Source organism: Dromaius novaehollandiae, chromosome 14 (assembly GCF_036370855.1).
Source record: "Dromaius novaehollandiae isolate bDroNov1 chromosome 14, bDroNov1.hap1, whole genome shotgun sequence".
NCBI lineage: Eukaryota > Metazoa > Chordata > Aves > Casuariiformes > Dromaiidae > Dromaius > Dromaius novaehollandiae.
Genome location: NC_088111.1, coordinates 6659943 through 6678760, shown reverse-complemented (window position 1 = coordinate 6678760; position 18818 = coordinate 6659943). Strand labels below are relative to the sequence as shown.

The following is an 18818-nucleotide window of genomic DNA, read 5'->3' as shown; positions in this document are numbered from 1 at the left end:
TTTGATGTTTTAGATATTCTTGAAGTAGCCTGAAGTCTTAATCAGGGCTAAATTACTGAGATTTTTCACAGGAAGAAAAATGAGACAAGGGAGACTATCTTTCCCCTCAACTCCAAAAGTCTTACCTGACCCATTCAGGCCATCAGACACATATTTAGGACTTTTGTCATAGCAACACATGGGGCCAAATTCATTGTTGTGAATTATATCTTTGCAGTAGAAGTTCACCCTCACAGTACTGATAACATCTACAGCAGCTCACCACTACACAGTTAGACCTAGCCATTCCTTGTTCAAAGACTATTTACTTCAAGAAAAAATTATTATTTTTCCTTTTCTATTTAATAAATGTTACCAATAAACCATTTCCACCTTGGGACTGTGCTTTATCTTTTTTATGTTGAATCTGCAACAATAGATGACAGCAAACGTGTCATTTTTAAGACCTATACAGACTATCTTGTCTGTATACTCTTAGGTCTGCTGTCAGGGAAGTACACTACAATACATGCCCTGTACTATATTCTGAAGACAAACACAGCAGATTATAAATATGAATGAAGAGTGTTCAGATTTTTGAATTTAGATGTCCTTTCCTCAGTGGTATTGTCCAAACTATTTATTCCACATTGACATACAGTACACTAAACTTTTAGCCTTTGGCTTTTGGCTTCCTTTTAGACTTCCATTCCATCATATGGTAGTATGACACAGCCAGAAGCTAAGAATAAACAGCTGCATACTGACCCAGCCACCCAAGATGACAACAAAAAAGCAATGTCTTCTCAGGACCTAAGACAGTGCAGCATCAGCTCACTACTTTCTACTCAGTCTCTTATATGCTATTTCAGTTACTTTATGTACATCCGGTGAATTACACTACAGCAGCCTTAAAGATTGTCCAAGTCTCACTGTGCAATATATTTGTTTAGAACAGCCGTTGAAGGGTATCAGCAAAGTCACTCAACTCCAGTGATAAAACCATATCCTAGTTTCCAATCTGTTTTTTTCAAATTGTTCATTCTTCTACAAGTATATACAGTAGTTTTTCCAAGTTCTAAACTTAGAAAGCTACTGAATTATTCATTATCAAAAAAGAAAAACCCAAAACTTTTTAAAATATACTTACGCTAAACATTTAATGCAGCAGAAGCTTTTCCAAAGCAACATTGCTTAAACAGCCCAACTCACTTCCCCAGCAAGCAAAACTACAGAAAAGGTTTAAAACCTTTTCAAATTGCATAGAATATGCTTTCTGGAAGTACTTCAGAAAAACCGTGTGGAAAAAAGACATACTAGAGAAACAGGAACATTATTGGAGTATTGTTAAATTATCCTTGAAGATTGGAGTCAAGGCTATTCTGACAGAAAGAGCTCAATGGCAGAATTGCCTAATAGTGGTGGAGATGGATTTGTTTTCCGCCTCGGCAGCAAAAACATTTCCTTTCCTGGGTGTTCTCTGAATAGAAACAGTAATATAATGTCAAATAAGATTTTCTTCTTTCCATTCTCCCTCCATTCAGAACTATAAAGGGGAAATAGCTTTTACCTGACTATTGAAAGCTTATAACTCTTGTGCTCCAGTGCTTAGTTACAAGTGAGGTGCACACAGCAATTTGAGAGAGAAACAAAAGAAAAGGCTCACTCAAATGCTAGTTATGATGTTTCAAACAGCCATCTGTTGGCTGAGTAGCAAGACAGAGATAATGAATAATGATGCCTATGGGAACTGAATTTATAAATTTTCTTAGCTTTCAAATACATGAAGTCAGAAGGATTACCTCTCATATCATTAAAAGCTTAATTATTGTTTTGATATGGGCATTTGATAGTAAACAGATCATACTCTTAGAACAGTGAAAAACATGACGTCATTTTCTTATTCTAATGTAAAGATGACTGATGATGCATGACACCGTTGAAGTTGTTATGCAATCAGAAGTGCAAGCTTGCTGGCTAAGGAGCTGCTAAAGGTAACATCGAATTACACAGAACCTAAATGCATGCTCAGCCCACAAGGGGTGCATGAGGATCCATGGAAAACTCTCCCTGTCCCCTGCTAGATTTCTGTTCTTCTTGACTCTCAATGCTGTAGACCTTTTGGCCAGAAGATTTTATTGTGTGACCTATAGAATCAGGGCAGCTGGCTACTGCTAGTCTAAGCCCAAACTAGACCATGACTCAATCTAGACAAATCTTTGTAAAGAAGATAACATGTTCAATGAAACATGCTAAACAGTTTTACCACAAACAAAACAAGTTTATTAAAATAAAGCCTTTAGAAAAATTAGAGCTACAAGCTTATATCCCAAACAGCTATAGGTGCAGGCATACACTTAGCTATGAAAGATATAGCTTTCCTAACGAAATGGGAAAACCTCACCTATTTCAAAGATAACCAGAAAACAGAACCAGTCAACAAGGTAACAAAAAGGCTCCAGAGTCTACCCCAAATTATGAAAAGGCCATGATTGATTTCAATGAGCTTTGTATTACAGTTCAATATAACAGTTCTGTAATTGCCTAGTTATATTACATGTGGGTAAATATGAATAACTCCTATTTATTATTTGGTACATAAAAATGTAGATTTAGGATAGAATGCCAGTTATTAAAAGCATGTATTTTTCACCCACTTGCTCAAGATTTTCTCTTTTATATAACCCCCTGCTCCTTTTCAAGTGATCCAGATGTAACTTTTTGGAACATTCTCTAAGCAGTTTTGACATGTTTCAAACTGTAACACTGTAGAAGCAGAGCCCTGTTCTCCCTGTGTATATCTGCTGTTTGCAAAAGCCTAGTTCACAGATGCAAATTTTTAAGATAATACTGAAAAATTTAATAAAACATTGGACAATGTTCTTCCGTTTGATGTCCTAGAGAACTCTCATGGAATTCAATTAGAAACAGGTAAATGCATTCAAAGATGGAGCCTGGTTCTTCAGGTAAGAGGTTCCCCTGTCAGCTATTCTCATGCTCATACCCTATAGCCTCATTGTCTGAGGCAGCTTCTAAGCGTCCTAAGACTAACTTTCTGTTCTAATTAGCTGTTGGATGTAAACATTTTGTAAGTATGAATTCATTTAGCTTTGATCTAATGTCTAAGAGCTGTTTTATCTACTCTGTAACTTGTTCAATAATATAAATGTTAAATATATACTGATCTTTCATGTCGTTCACAATATTGAATCTAAATACAAAAGGTAGTTTGGAGGAGGAAAATTCAAGTGAGAAAATTATAGTTTCTTATACATACTACAGAAGCAGCCACCATCCCCCTCTTACTTGCTCCAAAGTGGTTTTTGGTTTTAAAGATAATTCTATCAATGCACAATAGTTCATTCATACCTAAAAAAAATCCTTATGCTAGACTTCCATATCATTAAAAAAAGCAGTGCATTCTGTCAGGGACACAGAAAACTGCTGCTTTTTAGAATTAACATACTTTAAATATTCAACTCTATGCCATTTTAGTCTTTCCAACAAATTAACATTAACAAAGTTGTATCAAGAGCAATAAGCAGGAAGGAATAAATCCACAAGATTCAGTCTTGCACTACTGTGTTATACTATATATACCTCCTAGTCTCAAACCCTATCCAGAGTAATCCTCTTTCCTCATTTCTTTGTTCTTTATCATATACCAGAATGTAGCACACTTAGCCTTTCAAGTTTGCAACTTAATTTCTTGCCAAGTGGAATGTGCTTTGAGAGTTCAAATATGTAAGGGGACTTTTTTTTCCTGAATTTATACTTTTAAGTATTGTGCCCAATTTTCCATATTAAATAATTTGGGCCCTTTTCAGCAATTTTCATTTATGATACCACTCTCTATTGTGAATTCAGAGATATTAACATACTACTAAAAAACACCCATAACTAACAAAGAATATGGTCTTCTCATTTGACTGGAGCGGGGTGACATGCAGTCAAGCAGACCTAGCCTCTGCTCTTTACTTGAGCAACAACTTGACTCGGCAACTTTAGCCCACCAGTTGGAATCCTGTGTTGAGTTTCAGTTTAGTGAAAATGTTTGCAACTAAGTCACGAAAGCAAGAATTTATATTGGAAACCAAAAAGAACACTCAAGAAAAGTTCTCACTACTAAGAAGAATGGGAACTGAGAGGAAATGCTGAGTATGAAGAAGAGAAAGAAGAATTTCCTCTCTTTATAGCAAAGAAGGGACTGTTGTACTTCACCAAACTCGCCATCACTTTAATATCCTGGTGATATTAGTAAAAGAAAGGAATTAAATCTAAATGTATACAGATTAAGGCAAGTACCCAGAATTAGCATGAAACTTTTGCTGGTTAATATGTAATGAAGAATGCGCAATTCCTTTAAACAAAAGTAAGAAATACACCATATATTGTTTATACCAAACACAGTTGGGGACGTGAGCCTTTCGCCTGGGAAAACCATCTTCAAAGTAGCAACTGTTTTCCCAGCTGTGAATGCTCTTTCCTGGGAAATTTATTCCTACCATTACAAAAATAATTTTCAAAGGAACGTGAAATTATTCAGCCTAATCTATGCATATCCGTATTTCAGACACTATTTTGTACCATCTTAGACATTCTGTTTACAGAAGGCCTAGTATTATCTATAAACACTATATGGTGTCACAATGAAACTTACCAGTTTTAAAAAATAAATAAATGTACACTTTATTTACTAAAATAATTTAAAGCAACTCGATAGATATTCTGAGGAAACAGTGTTAGCAGGAAACAAACATTTCGGTCCCATAAGCAGCTGCCCTCCAAGTTTTTTTATTTACTTTTTCCTAATTTGAAAAATATTGCTGAGATATTAACAAAGGAGAAAAACCAAGTAAGATCCCACACATTAAGTCATAAGTACCAAATGAATTTACAGCCTGCGTACCATATCTGTGTAATTTTTTTCCAACTGTCAGGAGACCATCTTGTAGAGAGGCAATCAAAAGCCAATGGGTACCAGCAAACTTGTCTCTTGGTGCAAGCGGAAAAAAATACAAATAGAACAAGGCTAAGCATTCAATTGAAAGGTAACTCAAAGAAAAGAGAAGCAGACTCAACACTTGAATTACAAACTGACCAAAACAAGCAGACTAACAACATCCGTACTGACATTTACCTTCACCATTTTCAGAAATCGCTATCATTCCACCTTTGTCACCAAAAAAGAGATTTGTTAAAATGGATACCTCCAGTAAACTAAAGGTTGTTCTTAACTGCTGATGTACCTTTAGATCAAAATGGGATGGGGGGAAGATTGTGTCATCTCTTCCTAAGAAAGGCAAAACTCAATTTGCATGTTAGAGATCCAAACAAAATGATCAAAAAGCAGTACAAGGTCAGATTCTTATCTTAGGAGGCCTAAGCTAAATAAAAGGAACTTTTCAGTAATTTATTTTCTTTTTTTCAGCATATAAGACTGGTTTTCTACATCATTTTTAAGCAAAAATATTAATAAACAGACATGACACTAAAGCATACAACACCAGATTAAGACAGCAATGCGAAAGTAAACAAATGCAGGAAAAGTTGATAGAGTTGCAATGCAAGTGCTTTCTGAAAAGTTTTTGTATATAAGTAAGGATACAGCTACATATTGGCATCTGAAATCAGAAGAACACTCTGCAACAATACAGCTGAAGTTGTAACTTGATAGCATTTTTCAGGAAGGGAAAAGAAAAAAGTTATTTTGATGATTACAAGATAAGCCTCTTATTAATTAAAGAAAATAATAAATTAATGGAAAAGTAAAAGACATTGAGTTTGTCTGCAAATCACCTACAACTCATTTTTGACAACACGCTTTGGTATCAATTAATGAGTTGCCAAAGAAATACATACAGTTGCAGATGATAGCTTTATGCTATCTGCTTGATAAGTTTTGTAGCCTTGCCTGGTTGGGATTCATTTAACATTCAAATTACTATCCCAGTTACCTGATTACAAGCAGCATTTTAGATACTATCAAAGTAGCATTCTTAGCCATTCCACCAAGCTTCTGCCAAAATGTTTATCTCCACAGCTTAAACAACATAATTTTAATGAGGTGTTCCACCACTACAATCTAAACAATGATTTTAAAGAATCATTTTCTGTGGCTTGCTTTGCTGTGGTACTAGTTTAATAACTCTTCATGGGCCTTTGCAATAACCCCCAAAAGGCTGAACAGAAGAATGCTCTCCCTACTAATTTTGCCATTTTCCATTTAGTAAACAGATCCTACTGTTTGGGCACCTGCACACTAGCCCTCTGATTAAAGAAACACTATGAGCTACTTGTTTATTTGCCATTGTTTGTACTATTTGTATGGAATCTCAAAAATTAAATTCCTTTCCCACTGATTTTGCGTTTATCTCGGGAAAATGTTGATTCCTCCTCCTTCAACCATTTGCAATGCTGAAAATAATGACTAGGAGAATACAAGAATACTCCTATTGACTGCATGACCATTTCCTAAAATAACATAGTGTCCCTTCAATCAGGCAAAACAGGATTTGGGCTTATTGATTTCTATGCTCTGATTGGTTTATTTATTATTGATTGCCTCTTACTCAATTTTACTTCAGGTTACAGTGTTTGCTAGACTAAATTGGGAAGGAATGGTAAATAAATATTGTTTTCTATGGGTTATGAATTTTGAGTTTGTCTTGCCTAATAGTTGTTCAGCTCTGGAAGAATTTCTCACTGTTCAGGGGGAAGTCTGTAGCTCTGAAAACAACACTGGAAAAACAGGGTCTACCCTGAAATTACAAGGTTAAGAGATCCTTTGATACAGTAAGGTCATTCTCAATAGAACTCAAATAGCCTTCATAAACAATGCAACCACAACTTGTTGTTCCCTGCCTACATGTTGTCCATGTCAGTGCTGCTCCTTCTATAAACTGTGTGGCACTGGGGCAGCTAAAAATTTAAAGGATGAATAAATCCTTTAATGGAAGAAAGACAGGTAATTGCTAACAAGCACTTTAATCCTCCTGTTATTTCAAGATTATTCTTTAGCAATACTGTAAATATTCTTTTCAGAGAACCAAAATAAAATCAACTTGATGAGACAAGGTCCATCCAAAAGGTTTAATTTTAAGAAGCCACTATTTAACTTAGGATCATCAGTCTAGATTGCACATTTTAAATTTCTTTTCCTTATGCCCCTATTATGGGACAATTCAAAGAATGATCTCCAAGTATAACAAGGTTTAAAATATGAGTATGTTGACAAACTACAAAATCATAAAAAAAAAAAGCAAAACTAATATTTAGACATTTTAAAAATCAATGTTAAAAACATATGGGCTTATTGCCAAGTAACTAAATAAAACAGTAACGTTATGAAAATCTGTCAGAAAAAAACACAAAGTTCAATAAAGATTAAAAATTTGTATCATTCGGCTCCACTACAGAAATGTCATTTAGAGCTGTGCAGTTCTAAGATCATTCATGAAAACATTTATATTGGACCTAAGTTGCTCATTGCTATTTAATGTAAACAGAAGAAAGTGAGCAGATGAAAAATCAATAAAACATCAAGATTACCCTGAAAGGTCAAGTTGTTCCAAGGAAACATGCTTTAGTCTTAGGCTGCTGAGAATTTTTCAAACAAATTTCATGAAAGAATGATCAATGTAACACTAAATCCAGCCACTTAAGACACATTTTTACTTTGCCCTCCTGCAGCTCTACAACAAAAATCAATTAGAGATTTACATTTTTCACTTTAGAGACTAAAAGTGCTCTACTAAGATAGAAAAAAAAGTAAATCACGGGTAAGTACGGTGACTTAATGAACTCATGAAACCTCTCCCCTACCAAAAGCAATGCCTTATATATCTGAAGTTCAGTGTTCTAGAGCTATCTTTTGACTTATTTCCATCACATACAAGATTCTTCAGAAGAAACTGGGTCCTATTCATTCTTGCTTCAAGGATGCCAAAAAAATTAGTTTTGTTTAATTCGGTTACTGCATTGAAAGGCAATCATAGCTCATCAGGAGCCAGTCAGCATGCTTCAGGCACTTCTGTAGATAAAAATATTTAAAATAAGCTGGAACTTTGATAGATTTTAAGTAACAGAGGAAAAATTAAATTTAAAGAAAACAAGGTTCCAAAATAAACACTCTCAGCAGTTGTCCAAATCTTTTGTTCCAAATTTCTTCTTTGTAGGTACTCAAACTAACTGAGCACATCACTCTGCAGTCTCAGTGCTTCTTCTAGTCTTTCTGTATAAACCTTCACACAAAGCAGTTTTATCTTGTTTTCTACTACAACTTCCATGCTGACAAGGTTTGATGACCAATAGCATTTTAAAGTATAACTGGTTTTGACTGAACTGAGTATTTTATGTAAAGCTGGGAGTACACATGTTGAGTAATAATCATAAAATGGTAAACAGCTGACATAGTCAATTACCATTTCTGAAGTAAACTTGATTAAGATCTGCCTAGCACTTTTCACTCTCAACAACCATTTCAAACAAAGAAAAAATGTGGTCTACCAACTTACGCTTTTCTACTATCAACAGTTACAGTTTATAAAGTTGATGCCAAGAAATGGCTTGTCATAGACCTTATATGGTATTCCATAAAAGTAGCAATACACACGTGTTTAAGGCACCAGATGACACCAACTCCTACAGTTCTAAGGACTGTTGTGCCTAGTGATGTTCCATGATAGGATTAAGGATTCTGCTTTCCATTAAGTATTTGCCTTTTCTTCCACTCTTACAGACTGTGAGATTCACAAAAACTAATTTTTGTGTTCTTGTCAGCTTATCACAAGACATCGAACAGTCCAAAAAGTCCCCACTTTCTAAGGATTTGAAGTTTACTTGGAGTTTTTCACTTCTACATGAAATGCTACACATTGTCACAGCAATAAAATTTTAATTTTGACATTTCAATTTCACACATTTTTTCCCAGAAAATTATCTTGCTAAAATTGAATTATATTCCTGTAAACCTGCAGTCTATAATACACACGTACAAAGAAAGGAGAAACATGCCCCTTATTGAGCTATAAATACCAGATTTTCTATTTTTGCTTTGATATAGATGGAGACAGACTCTTCTCTTACTTCATCTAGGAACATTTCTGCTTATTTCAAAACGGCAAGAATTTCCAGAATTTGTAGACCTTTGAATAGCTACTACCAATAGCTTCTCTTCTGTTACACTTCACAAACTCTAAAGGTAATAGTTAGAGATACTTACACATGCGCATGAACAAACTCTCAGAAAACTATTCTTGCCAAATGAGCTTTAATAAAATCTAATCATAAAATAAGAAATACTAGTTTTTAGTTATATGATCTCCACTAGGCTGTACATCTCATGATAAATGAAAGCAGCAAGTAGCATTCAAATTATTTTATGTTAGGCCAGGAAACATGAGTGTTTTGCAGGACCATGCCTAATATCACCTCAAGAATTCCTAAGGAGAAAAACTTTGCTTTTCCTTCTCCACTTCTCTATAGTGCCAAACTACTTCATATTTCTTTGGTCCACCTTCTACATTAACCACTCAGAAGAGCAGAATTGATATGCCCTGTTTATTTACCATTCCCACCAGAATAAACTTACACTTTTTTCCTCCTTAAAAAGGTACACTAGTAAGCTAGCAGAAACACTTCAGTGAAATAACTGAAGGACAGGGGACAGAAAGAAAGGAAATGGAGTTTTCACTTAAACAGCATCTCCATATTGCTAATTTCATTTCCATAAAATTAATTCATAAAGTGTTCCATACTACAAAGAGACTGCTGACACCTTCTGGCCATTTGACATTCTTTCCAAAATCAACAGGCTTTTCATAGAAAAATCTTTCATATTTTTCCAACCACTCGGGATCACATGAAGACTTAAGCTACGCCTATATTGCCATATGACAGTTGCTTAAAGCCATTTGGTTCCCCTTTCACCCACATGCTCTCACCCATCCTCTATCTTTCACACAAGCACTCAACACAGAGAGCATGTACTCTGGCTGCTGCAATCATATTCAAAACCAGACACACCTTGAGATCTTGGCCTCATTTACCTTCTCCTTTTAACTTTCACTCTAGGTATATCACATTCAAGGAATCATTGTAACTAAATTAGAGGATACATTCAAATTCAGTGCTGAACCTCTAAACTTGTCACAGCATAGGCAACAATATATCCACATTTTATTGAATTAAACAGTCAAAACTGGGAGAAGGTACCTCCAGATTTTGTTTCTTTTTCTTCAGTTCAGCTTCAGATTCTAGCTGTGCCTCTTGGGCCATACGTCGCTTTAGCTTTTTTCTTTTTTCTTTCTTCGTTTCTCTGTTTTCCACATTCATTTTTGCCATTCTAAAATAGAACTATTATGCAATTAGAAACTACCAAGAACCTCTTTTTGATATTAAATGTCACAGCCTCAGAGACAGGCAGACCCTATACTGTAATTACACTAGCACAAGACCTATTTCTGACTATTTAACTTTGAAAATACTTGTTTGCGCTGAATTGCAATCTGTTTGGGAGAATTTTCAGCTTAGGAATACATTCTAGGCAAGCTACTCTAAAACTAGAATGCCATTCTCCCATAGAAGAGTCAAGGCCTAGCTCATTCTCCTCTCTCAGATCCCATCACAAAAAACACTTCACTGACCCTTGTCGCAGCAATGACCCATAAACGATGCTGTGATATCTGCAGGTTATCATGCATCACATTTAACTGTTTGGTCAATTGTTAATACATTCAGAGTCAATTAAGATTACACCAGTCAGATCCACCTTTTCTCAAAACACCTTAACAAAACTTTAATATACATGTGTGTACATACCCACAAGCAAACAGTATGTCTACTTTATTACTAAACTGATAGTTTTAAACAGTCAGTTCTGTTTATACTACAAGTTTTTCTTTTTCATACAGAGTATTGTGAAAAAAACCACGCTTAAAGAATTACATCTCACCAATTTTGTCTTTCCTTTTACATAGACATAAGGGAGAAGGTGAACAGCAGGAACCGCAAGAAACCCTTGTTTTGAAGTCAGCTAGGGACAGGTCTAGTTGTAAATGCATGCTAGACTGTAGCTGAATGTTATTTCTCTAATAGCAGCCCAGATTCAAGGAGTTTTCAACAGCCCCTCAACACAAATTACTTCCTCTATAGCAACAGAAAACCAACAGTTAGCTCAGACAGAGAAATTTAGTTTAAAGTATAGCATGAAAGATGAAATAATCATCAAATGCAGTTTGGTAGACCCTCTTACAGACAGCTTAATTAGCATGACTGATGGGCAGGAACCTCCTGTGCCACCTGGCAGAGTAACAGGGAACCAAGGCTAGGAGACCTTTGCTGCCATGGTATCTGAACTAGGGACATTGCTGCTAAGCCATGCGCTACCCAGCCGGTGTTACAAGGCACCGAGCAGGGAAATATCACTCACGAGCAGGCACCACTTGGGAAACACCTAGTTGCTGATTCCCTACAAAAAAACAGTAATTTTGTGTTCTTTTTTATTCAGCAATATATTCAAGGATGATGATTAGTAAACTTATAACAATTTTTTTAAAATAAGGTGCTCTCACAAGAAGCCGCCAGAGTATCTTTAACAGGAAAAGCGGCATTACTGTCTCCGTTTTCGACATTATACACGAGCTACTCCGTAACGACGCAAGCAAGCCAGAGCCCCCACCGCTCCCGCCAACTCGTGCTCCTTTCGGCCAAGCGATCGCCGTCCCCTTCGCACGGCTTTGCTACCGCCGGCCGCCGCGGAGGGGGGGGCTCGCAGCAGGGGGAGCACGGGCGGGGAGCAGCAACGCCGGGGAGCAGCCCCCCGAGGGCACGCCGCTGCCCCCAGGCCGCCCGCGGCGGCGGCTGCGGCCCGAGCGCCCTCCGCGGCCCCGGCAGGGCCCAGCGGCGCAGACAGACCCGCTGCCCGCCGCCGTTGGGCCCCTAACGGTCACAGCGGGGGGAGGGGCAGAGCGCCCGACCGCGCCGGGGCGCCCCGCGGGGACCCCCCTCTCCTCGCCCCCGCCCCGCACGCACCTCTCAGACCCGCCTCCTCGGCACATTTAACTGAACCCCACGCTTGGCGCCGCAGCCCGCCCCCTGACTCCCATTGGTTCGAGGGAGCCAGCGGCGGAGCCTGGTTGGCAATCGCCATGCCAATCTCCTAAATGGCCAATAGAAAGCGGCGCTTGACTTAAGCGCTCACCGTGAGTTGCGCGTGCTGAGGATGGCCCGGCCGGCTTCTGGAGACACGCCTGACGTCACCTTTGCGCGCCGAGAGCCCCCCTGAGGAAGGCGTCCCCGCCCCCAGGTGGGGGTGGGGCCACAGAGCTTGCCCCGCCCCGCTGTTGCCTAGGTGATCCCGCCCCGCTGGGGATCCGCCCGGGCCTGGCAGGGATCACCCAGGGGCTGACAGGGATCCAGCCCGGATCTGATGGGAATCATCCAGGGACTGACAGGGATCCCCCCCGGGCCCTGACAGAAGTCATCCAGCATCTGACAGGGATCCACCTGGGTCCTGGTGAGAATCATCCAGGGTCTGACATGGATCCACCCAGCCTTGGCAGGGATCATCCTGAGGCCTAACAGTGATCATCCAGGGCCTGACTGGTCTCCACCCATCAGCCTGCAGTGCTGCTGGCCGTAGCAGGCACCAGAAGCACATGCCTTCCCGTGGGGCCGTGCCAGCTGCCAATGCAGTGACTGGCAGCTCTCCAGAAAATGATGCTACTCATTTTAGCCAGCAGACAGTGAAGGTCCAGTGCCTGAAACAGCAATATCTGCTGTCCTGATCGGGTCTGAGGGGACGCACTGGCAGCAGACAGATGCTGTGGTTTGGGTGGATGAGAAAACATCTCAGATGAGGTTTCCAGGAAAATTATCAGTTTCCATATTTTCATTTTCTATAAATATTCACTGTGTGCACAAACATTTCCACAACCCTTCCCCTTGGCAACTTTAAGGGCGAGAATATTTACAGAAGACAAACACGTAGATGAAGCATTTTTTTTTCATGACAACCTAATCCAGAGTTTTTCAGGTTTCATTTGTTCTGACCCCAGTAGCAGCTAATTGTAGTGGCAGATATTGGTGGTAACAACTCCCAGTATCATTATCTACACCTATAGGAAGAAGTAAACCTCCATACCTCTTTGTGCTTCTCCTATCCAAACCAGGTGTCACCCCCTCTGCTGCTCCTTTCCTCCTCCTCCCAGCACCACGGGCTATCAGTCCTCTCACCCACTCCCATCGCTGCCAGGCAAAGCAGAAGCTCTCGGCTGAGCTCTGTGCCTCACATGACAGTGAGGAGCTGCTCACTGCTGCAAAACCCTTCCCACTTCAGAGGGATGCACAGCAGCTGGTCTGATACACAGAAACACAGCAGGAGCATAAGAATCTTAATACTCGAGCAAAATACTGAGTTATGAGGGTAGAGCTCACAGGATAATCAGTTGGAGGTGATACCTAAAATTAGACTTGTAATTTAAGCTTCTGTTCCAGCGTGAATAAGGAAAGCAGTGTTTTCTATGTTTAGACAGCCAGGAACAATGATTGTTATATTACACATCCTATTGTGACATCCTGTGGTGAAACACAGTATTACAGATACTATCAAATTTAGACTGTGACACAGCATAAAATGAGATTACACAGAATCAGCAGTAGCACCTTGTACCTCCCAACCTCACATGTCCCTTTAGTCCAGCTATGGCCTTCTGCATAGCTAGAAGAGAGTGCTTCACCAGTGCAGGAATAACCAATCAGCTGCTGAGAACAGCTTTAATATCTTCCAAAAACTTATCCCTGGGTAAGGAGAAATCACACTGGGCCAAAGCTGAATGGAGCACAGTGTACATTTGTTTGTTCTTTGGTGGCCATAACTTACAACATGATGCCTGCCCTTTCTGTTAAAAGGCCTAAGAGTCAAAGCACTGACCACTTAGACACTATTCCTGTGAACAACCACAAATCCACACTTCCTCTTTGAGCAGCATTTGTATTCTAAGGATTAAGACTCTTCAAGGAAAAAAACAAGCAGCACGCAGAAACCTTTCCACAACCATAGTAGGCTTCAAGGTAGTATAAAGCATATACCTTAACGGCAGTTGTACCTGCACCCAAACACTACTAAATGTTTTTACCTGGTAAAAGGGCTATCACTTAAAGAATGTAGTATTCTCTGCTATGCAAACTGCTGTTTCTCCCACCTCAGCAGAATTGGGTTGGGAAACCTCATAGCTGCAGGTGATTCAAGGGACTGCAATTACCCTTCAGTTAGTTCAAAGCCAACACTCCAGCCTACCAGCCCCACTGTGCACAGAAGAATGGTTCCAATGACACATGAAATTGAGGTCTTGACCCTCTAACATCATCAGCAAGTCTTGGCATTTTTCTCACAATTAGTTGGGTGAGAGGTCTACTTAGATCCCAGGTGGGGAATTAGCATTGTTCATTAACAGCACACTTCCACTTCATCAAGCTACAGCTTTCAGCCCCCAAGCTAAGCAGCTGCATGCTCATGCAGTTTTGAAGAGCTGATGAAGATAACAGATATGCTATAGATATGTCTTCACTTGTTTGAAGCAGCTTTTGGGGAAGACAGGGAAAGTAACCTATATACACAGAGCTGTATTTCAGGCTCATTCTCATTGCTTGCAAAAGAAAAAGGGTTAATAGCTACTTTTTCTGTCTTCCTTTTTACCCCAGCTGCAACACACCCACCCCCCTCCAACTCTAGAGCTCTATTTAAGGGGCAATAAAGTATGAAGAATTATGCTCTGCATGCCTCTAAGCATTACCCTTCACTGAATTGCTCAGTGAGGGCCTAAGGAAAACTAGGTATGGATTTATAAATCACATACTTCCAATGACATCCAGAAACCAAGAGGCAGCATATATAAGGCAGGCTTCAGCTTGACACAAGTTGTTTGCATTCTACTTGACAGTTTTGTGTGCCAATCCATTTCCAAAAGGATTGAGAAGGGAAAGTAAGCTTGTCTTCCAGACTTCCATCTTAAGAGACTCATAGTTCAGACCTAGCATGACCTAAGCAAAGCTGGCTGTGTTTCATCCTACTTTTAGTCTTCTTCCACAATCCTCCCCCAATTTCCTCCAAGTTTATTTTTTGTAGTATTATAGTTCTTATTCCAATTATAGGAACAAGTAGAGTTCACTTGAAAAAGGCAGCCTTTATTGAATGCACAAAACAAAGGTACAAAAAAAGTAACTTGCCCTTATTTCCATAGAAAAGGTAACAAAACTTTACACAAAATTAGTTTAGAAGTAGACAGTTTTGATCCACATGTGTGAACAGCTTCTATCTGCATCTGAAAGACATAAGAATACACTAAAGGAGTTACACTGTTAGACACAAGGATATACACCTTTGCAGGGAAGGGTTTGGGCCATTTAAGTCAGATGCTTGCTATGCTTTTTTCCACATTATGTTGAAATATCACTTTTCCACAGCTTGACCAGGCCTCATGCCAAGCAAGTGGAAGATCAGCCTACTGTTACAATAAGAATTCAATGTCCTAATGCTTGTGTCTATATAGCTATTTTAATTGCTACAGTACAGAGAGGAAAGAAACTTATGCTGTCAGATCTCCTCCACTGCATTCCCAACACTCTTCAAAGGCCAGCTACCAACTCTAGAGCAGATACAAATACACAAATCTAACAGTGGCACTCATAAGTGTGTTGACACAAGACTATTTAAGTCATCCTTGGTTTTTCTCATGCTGCAGCTTATACCTGTTGTGCTGAAGACTCCCATTAGAGGGCATTCCAATTACTCCTGTTGATTTTAAGGCAGTTTCAGAGGCTCTCATCAGAGCTGCATACCTACAAAGAAATACAACCAGGCTCAGCATCTCTTCAGCACACTGCCAATAGAAACAACTAAACTGGATGGAAAATAGACTGTCACACAAGTCTTAATCCTTTTGCAAGGAGCAAGGAAGGTACATCCACCCACAAGAGAAAAGTTTATTACCAAACTTTAAGCTTAAACTTTGCTTGGCAAAGTATTGATTAGTGTCATGTTCTTGGTTATTTAGTGCTTCTAGGCAAGACTTTAGGATTCTAATATTTAGATCCAGGCCCCAAAGAGTACTTTGAGTTGGAAGTGCCTGTTCTCAGTCATGAGGCACCCACCTTCTTTGTGAGAGTCAGGCTGTCAAATTAGGTAAGATCAGAAAAAGCTCTGGGAAGACTTTTTACAAGCAGCTTTTATCTTAGCTCACATTTTCAGAGACTAGGCCTAAAGTACTTCAGTAAAATAGTCACTATTTCTTCTTGCTATGCTTTCTCAGCATTCTGATGAAGTACCATCCTGTAACTGATAGGATTCCTTATTTGCCAGAGGTTCCCACCCACCACTGTTACTAGCTCTAAAATTTAAGCTGGAGCTAAACAAACTGTTATAAGTACAGCTTACCCAGCCTTGGAGATGGGGTGGCTGCTCCCCTTACAGTCATGATCCAGAGGATGCCGATGTTTTATACAAAAGTTTCCATTGCACTGTTCACAGACTACCTTCATCAGCTCTTTCCTTTTGCAGCCAGGCTTTAAGCACTTGTTTGTGAAGATCTAAACAGAGGACATTAAGTCAGCAATGCTTGCTGGCTTTCTGCAATCAGCTTCCCAATTAACAACCAAGCTGAGGTACAACACTCAGGTGTCTTTAGAACTAAAAAGAAATAGAGCAAGGTCCACCTTGCTCTCAACAGCAGAATGTGCAGAAACAGTGAAGAACCTAACTCCACAAGCAATAGGCAGGCAGTTCAGATCCCAAAAGTTTCCTTACCCTCTGTTTTTGCTGAGCTGGATTGTATTTGCAGTTCTTATCAATGTGGGCTCCAACCACAGCATCTGGTGTTTCCCCTTTCCGTACTGGGATAGGTGCATTACACAGTGGGCACACTGGAACCTGCGCATTCTGAGAACACAAAGCTTTAGAAGCCCAACCCAATTCTTTTTCTAGCCATCACCCATGGGGAGGAGAAAAAAGAGGAAGAAAGTGCATTCACAACTGTTTTGCATTTTAGTAATTTACTAACTACTCTTAACTCCTCTCAGCACATGCAGAGTTCACTACAGCAGATATCTTTCATAAAGGAAGATGAAAATCTTCATTAGAAGTGCCTTGCCAAATAAAGTTGTTTCAAAACACTTAGTAACTTAACTTTAATTCCAGAGAGCCTAAAACTGTATCTAGAGTCTTTGAACACTTCAAAGCCCAAGTATGGGCCAAAGAACAGTGTCTAACCCCATTTATTCCACTATTTATTTCTTCTGCAGTTTAGCATTTGCTGGCCTTCAACTTAAAGGGCATGGGCTGGAGAAAGTTTTAGACCACACACTACATTACTGATTGAAGAGCACTTCTTTGGGAAGAGACAGCATAAGTGAAAGAAACTACAATCTAGCTGTATTAAACTCAGAAAATGTTTCTCTACATTTCAAGTTCAGCTGTATCATTAAGTTATATCTTGTCATTCTCTCATCTACTTCTATTGAAAGGACAAGTTTTAAAGCAGCCTTTATACATGATTTAACAGTTCTACAGTGTCAGTCACTAGCAGTCACATAGAAACTTACTTTTTTGTAGGCAGACCTACACTTGTGGTCATCATATCGGATGTGATCTTTACAGAAAGCTTCCCCACAGGCATTGCACTTCAGAGGAAGAAAGTCTGGGGAAATTAAAGAGAAAACAGATTCTCATGGTGCAAAGTAAAGAAGTTTACAAGAGTACTTGTAAAGAAAACCCCACAAATAAATTCTAAAACAATTCATTTTTGTCTAATCAGAACCCAGTTATCTCCAAAGAAAGTATGCTCATTCCTCAGGAATATTAAAAACAGGTAAGAGACAAGTTTTCCTTCTTCCTTTTCATCCATAGATAAGGAACACCAGACTACTAACACAAGCCATAAATATCCCAACAGTTTCTAGCATACATAAAGTTTTAGTGAGGCATTAGTCAGAAGCTACAAGTCTCAGCCCAAACCCAAATTCTTTTTTTTAAAGACAGGTTTTTTAATAACATACCAGAAGAGTATTTCAGGCTCTGCTATTACTAGACTTACTTAAGAAGAATTACAGAAAAAGCATCAGAATATATTACTAACCCAAGTACTTCACCATCTGGCTTATCAGGAAGAGTCAGGAGCACAGGATTTCAGCTCTGTAAGCAGGTACCATGGAGGTGATCCCGCAGCCAGACCCGGGGGGCCCAGAGCCCCCAGCAGCGCCCAACCACCACCCGGTCCGACCCCAGCCCCACGGCGACCGCTTACCCCAACGCCGGCAGGCGGGCTCCGAGCAGGGCCCGCCCAGGTCCGGTAGCTCCATGGCAGGCGGCCGCGCTCCAGACGAGACCAGCCCCCAACCAGCAACCCCGACACCCCCGACCCGGCCCAGCTCCGCGCGCCCCCCACACTGCCGCCGCCGCCGCTTTTATACGCCCCCGGCGCTGACTCACCCTCCGGCTCACCTGCGTGCTGAGTCACGCTCCCGCTGCCTCCTGAGTCACGCTCTCACCCGTGCCGGCCGCCGCGGATGACGTGCCGGATGACGTTGCGGTGGGCCGAGCCAATGGTGCCCCCGCCCTCCGTCGCCCTCTGCTGAGCCCAGCCAGGAACGCGGCCAATCGGCGGCCGGGGGCCGTGCTGAGTCATGGGAGGGGGGGGCGGGGAATGGAGAGGGCGGTGGAGGGACATGGGGGGGCCCTGAGGATGGGGAATGGGCATGGGGAAGAGGAAGAGGAGGGGGAATGGGATGGGGAATGGGGCTGAGGAAGAGGGATAGGGCTGAGGAAGGGCATGGGGGTGGGGATG

The 18818-nt window shown here is 40.2% G+C and overlaps 2 protein-coding genes across 5 annotated transcripts in view; both read right to left on the bottom strand.

The window, feature by feature from the left end:
- Positions 1-12264, bottom strand: part of C14H7orf50 (chromosome 14 C7orf50 homolog) — a 133803-nt gene extending 121539 nt beyond the window's left edge. The window contains exons 1-2 of one of the 2 annotated variants that reach the window (XM_026116098.2): positions 12182-12264; positions 10195-10324 (exon numbers count right to left, since the gene is read on the bottom strand). In XM_026116098.2, the coding sequence (XP_025971883.2) occupies positions 10195-10323 (129 nt within the window). In that variant the 5' untranslated portion in view covers position 10324; positions 12182-12264. Of the gene's footprint in view, positions 1-10194; positions 10325-12012; positions 12157-12181 lie in introns of those variants that run through there. The other variant, XM_064520206.1, reaches the window with a different exon arrangement.
- A 2880-nt stretch (positions 12265-15144) lies between these two features.
- ZFAND2A (zinc finger AN1-type containing 2A) lies at positions 15145-18457 on the bottom strand. Of its 3 annotated transcripts, XM_026116079.2 has the most exons (6): positions 18279-18457; positions 17578-17672; positions 16784-16915; positions 16415-16566; positions 15730-15819; positions 15145-15302 (listed from the first exon to the last, which is right to left on the bottom strand). In XM_026116079.2, exons 1-6 carry the CDS (start codon positions 18331-18333, stop codon positions 15293-15295), a joined length of 534 nt encoding a protein of 177 aa, XP_025971864.1. In that variant the 5' UTR covers positions 18334-18457; the 3' UTR covers positions 15145-15292. The 3 variants fall into 3 exon arrangements, with proteins under 3 accessions (XP_025971864.1, XP_025971863.2, XP_025971865.2); XM_026116078.2 differs by lacking the exon at positions 15145-15302 and having other exon boundaries at positions 15309-15819; XM_026116080.2 differs by lacking the exons at positions 15145-15302; positions 18279-18457 and adding an exon at positions 18111-18272 and having other exon boundaries at positions 15309-15819.
- Positions 18458-18818: the final 361 nt, after the last annotated feature.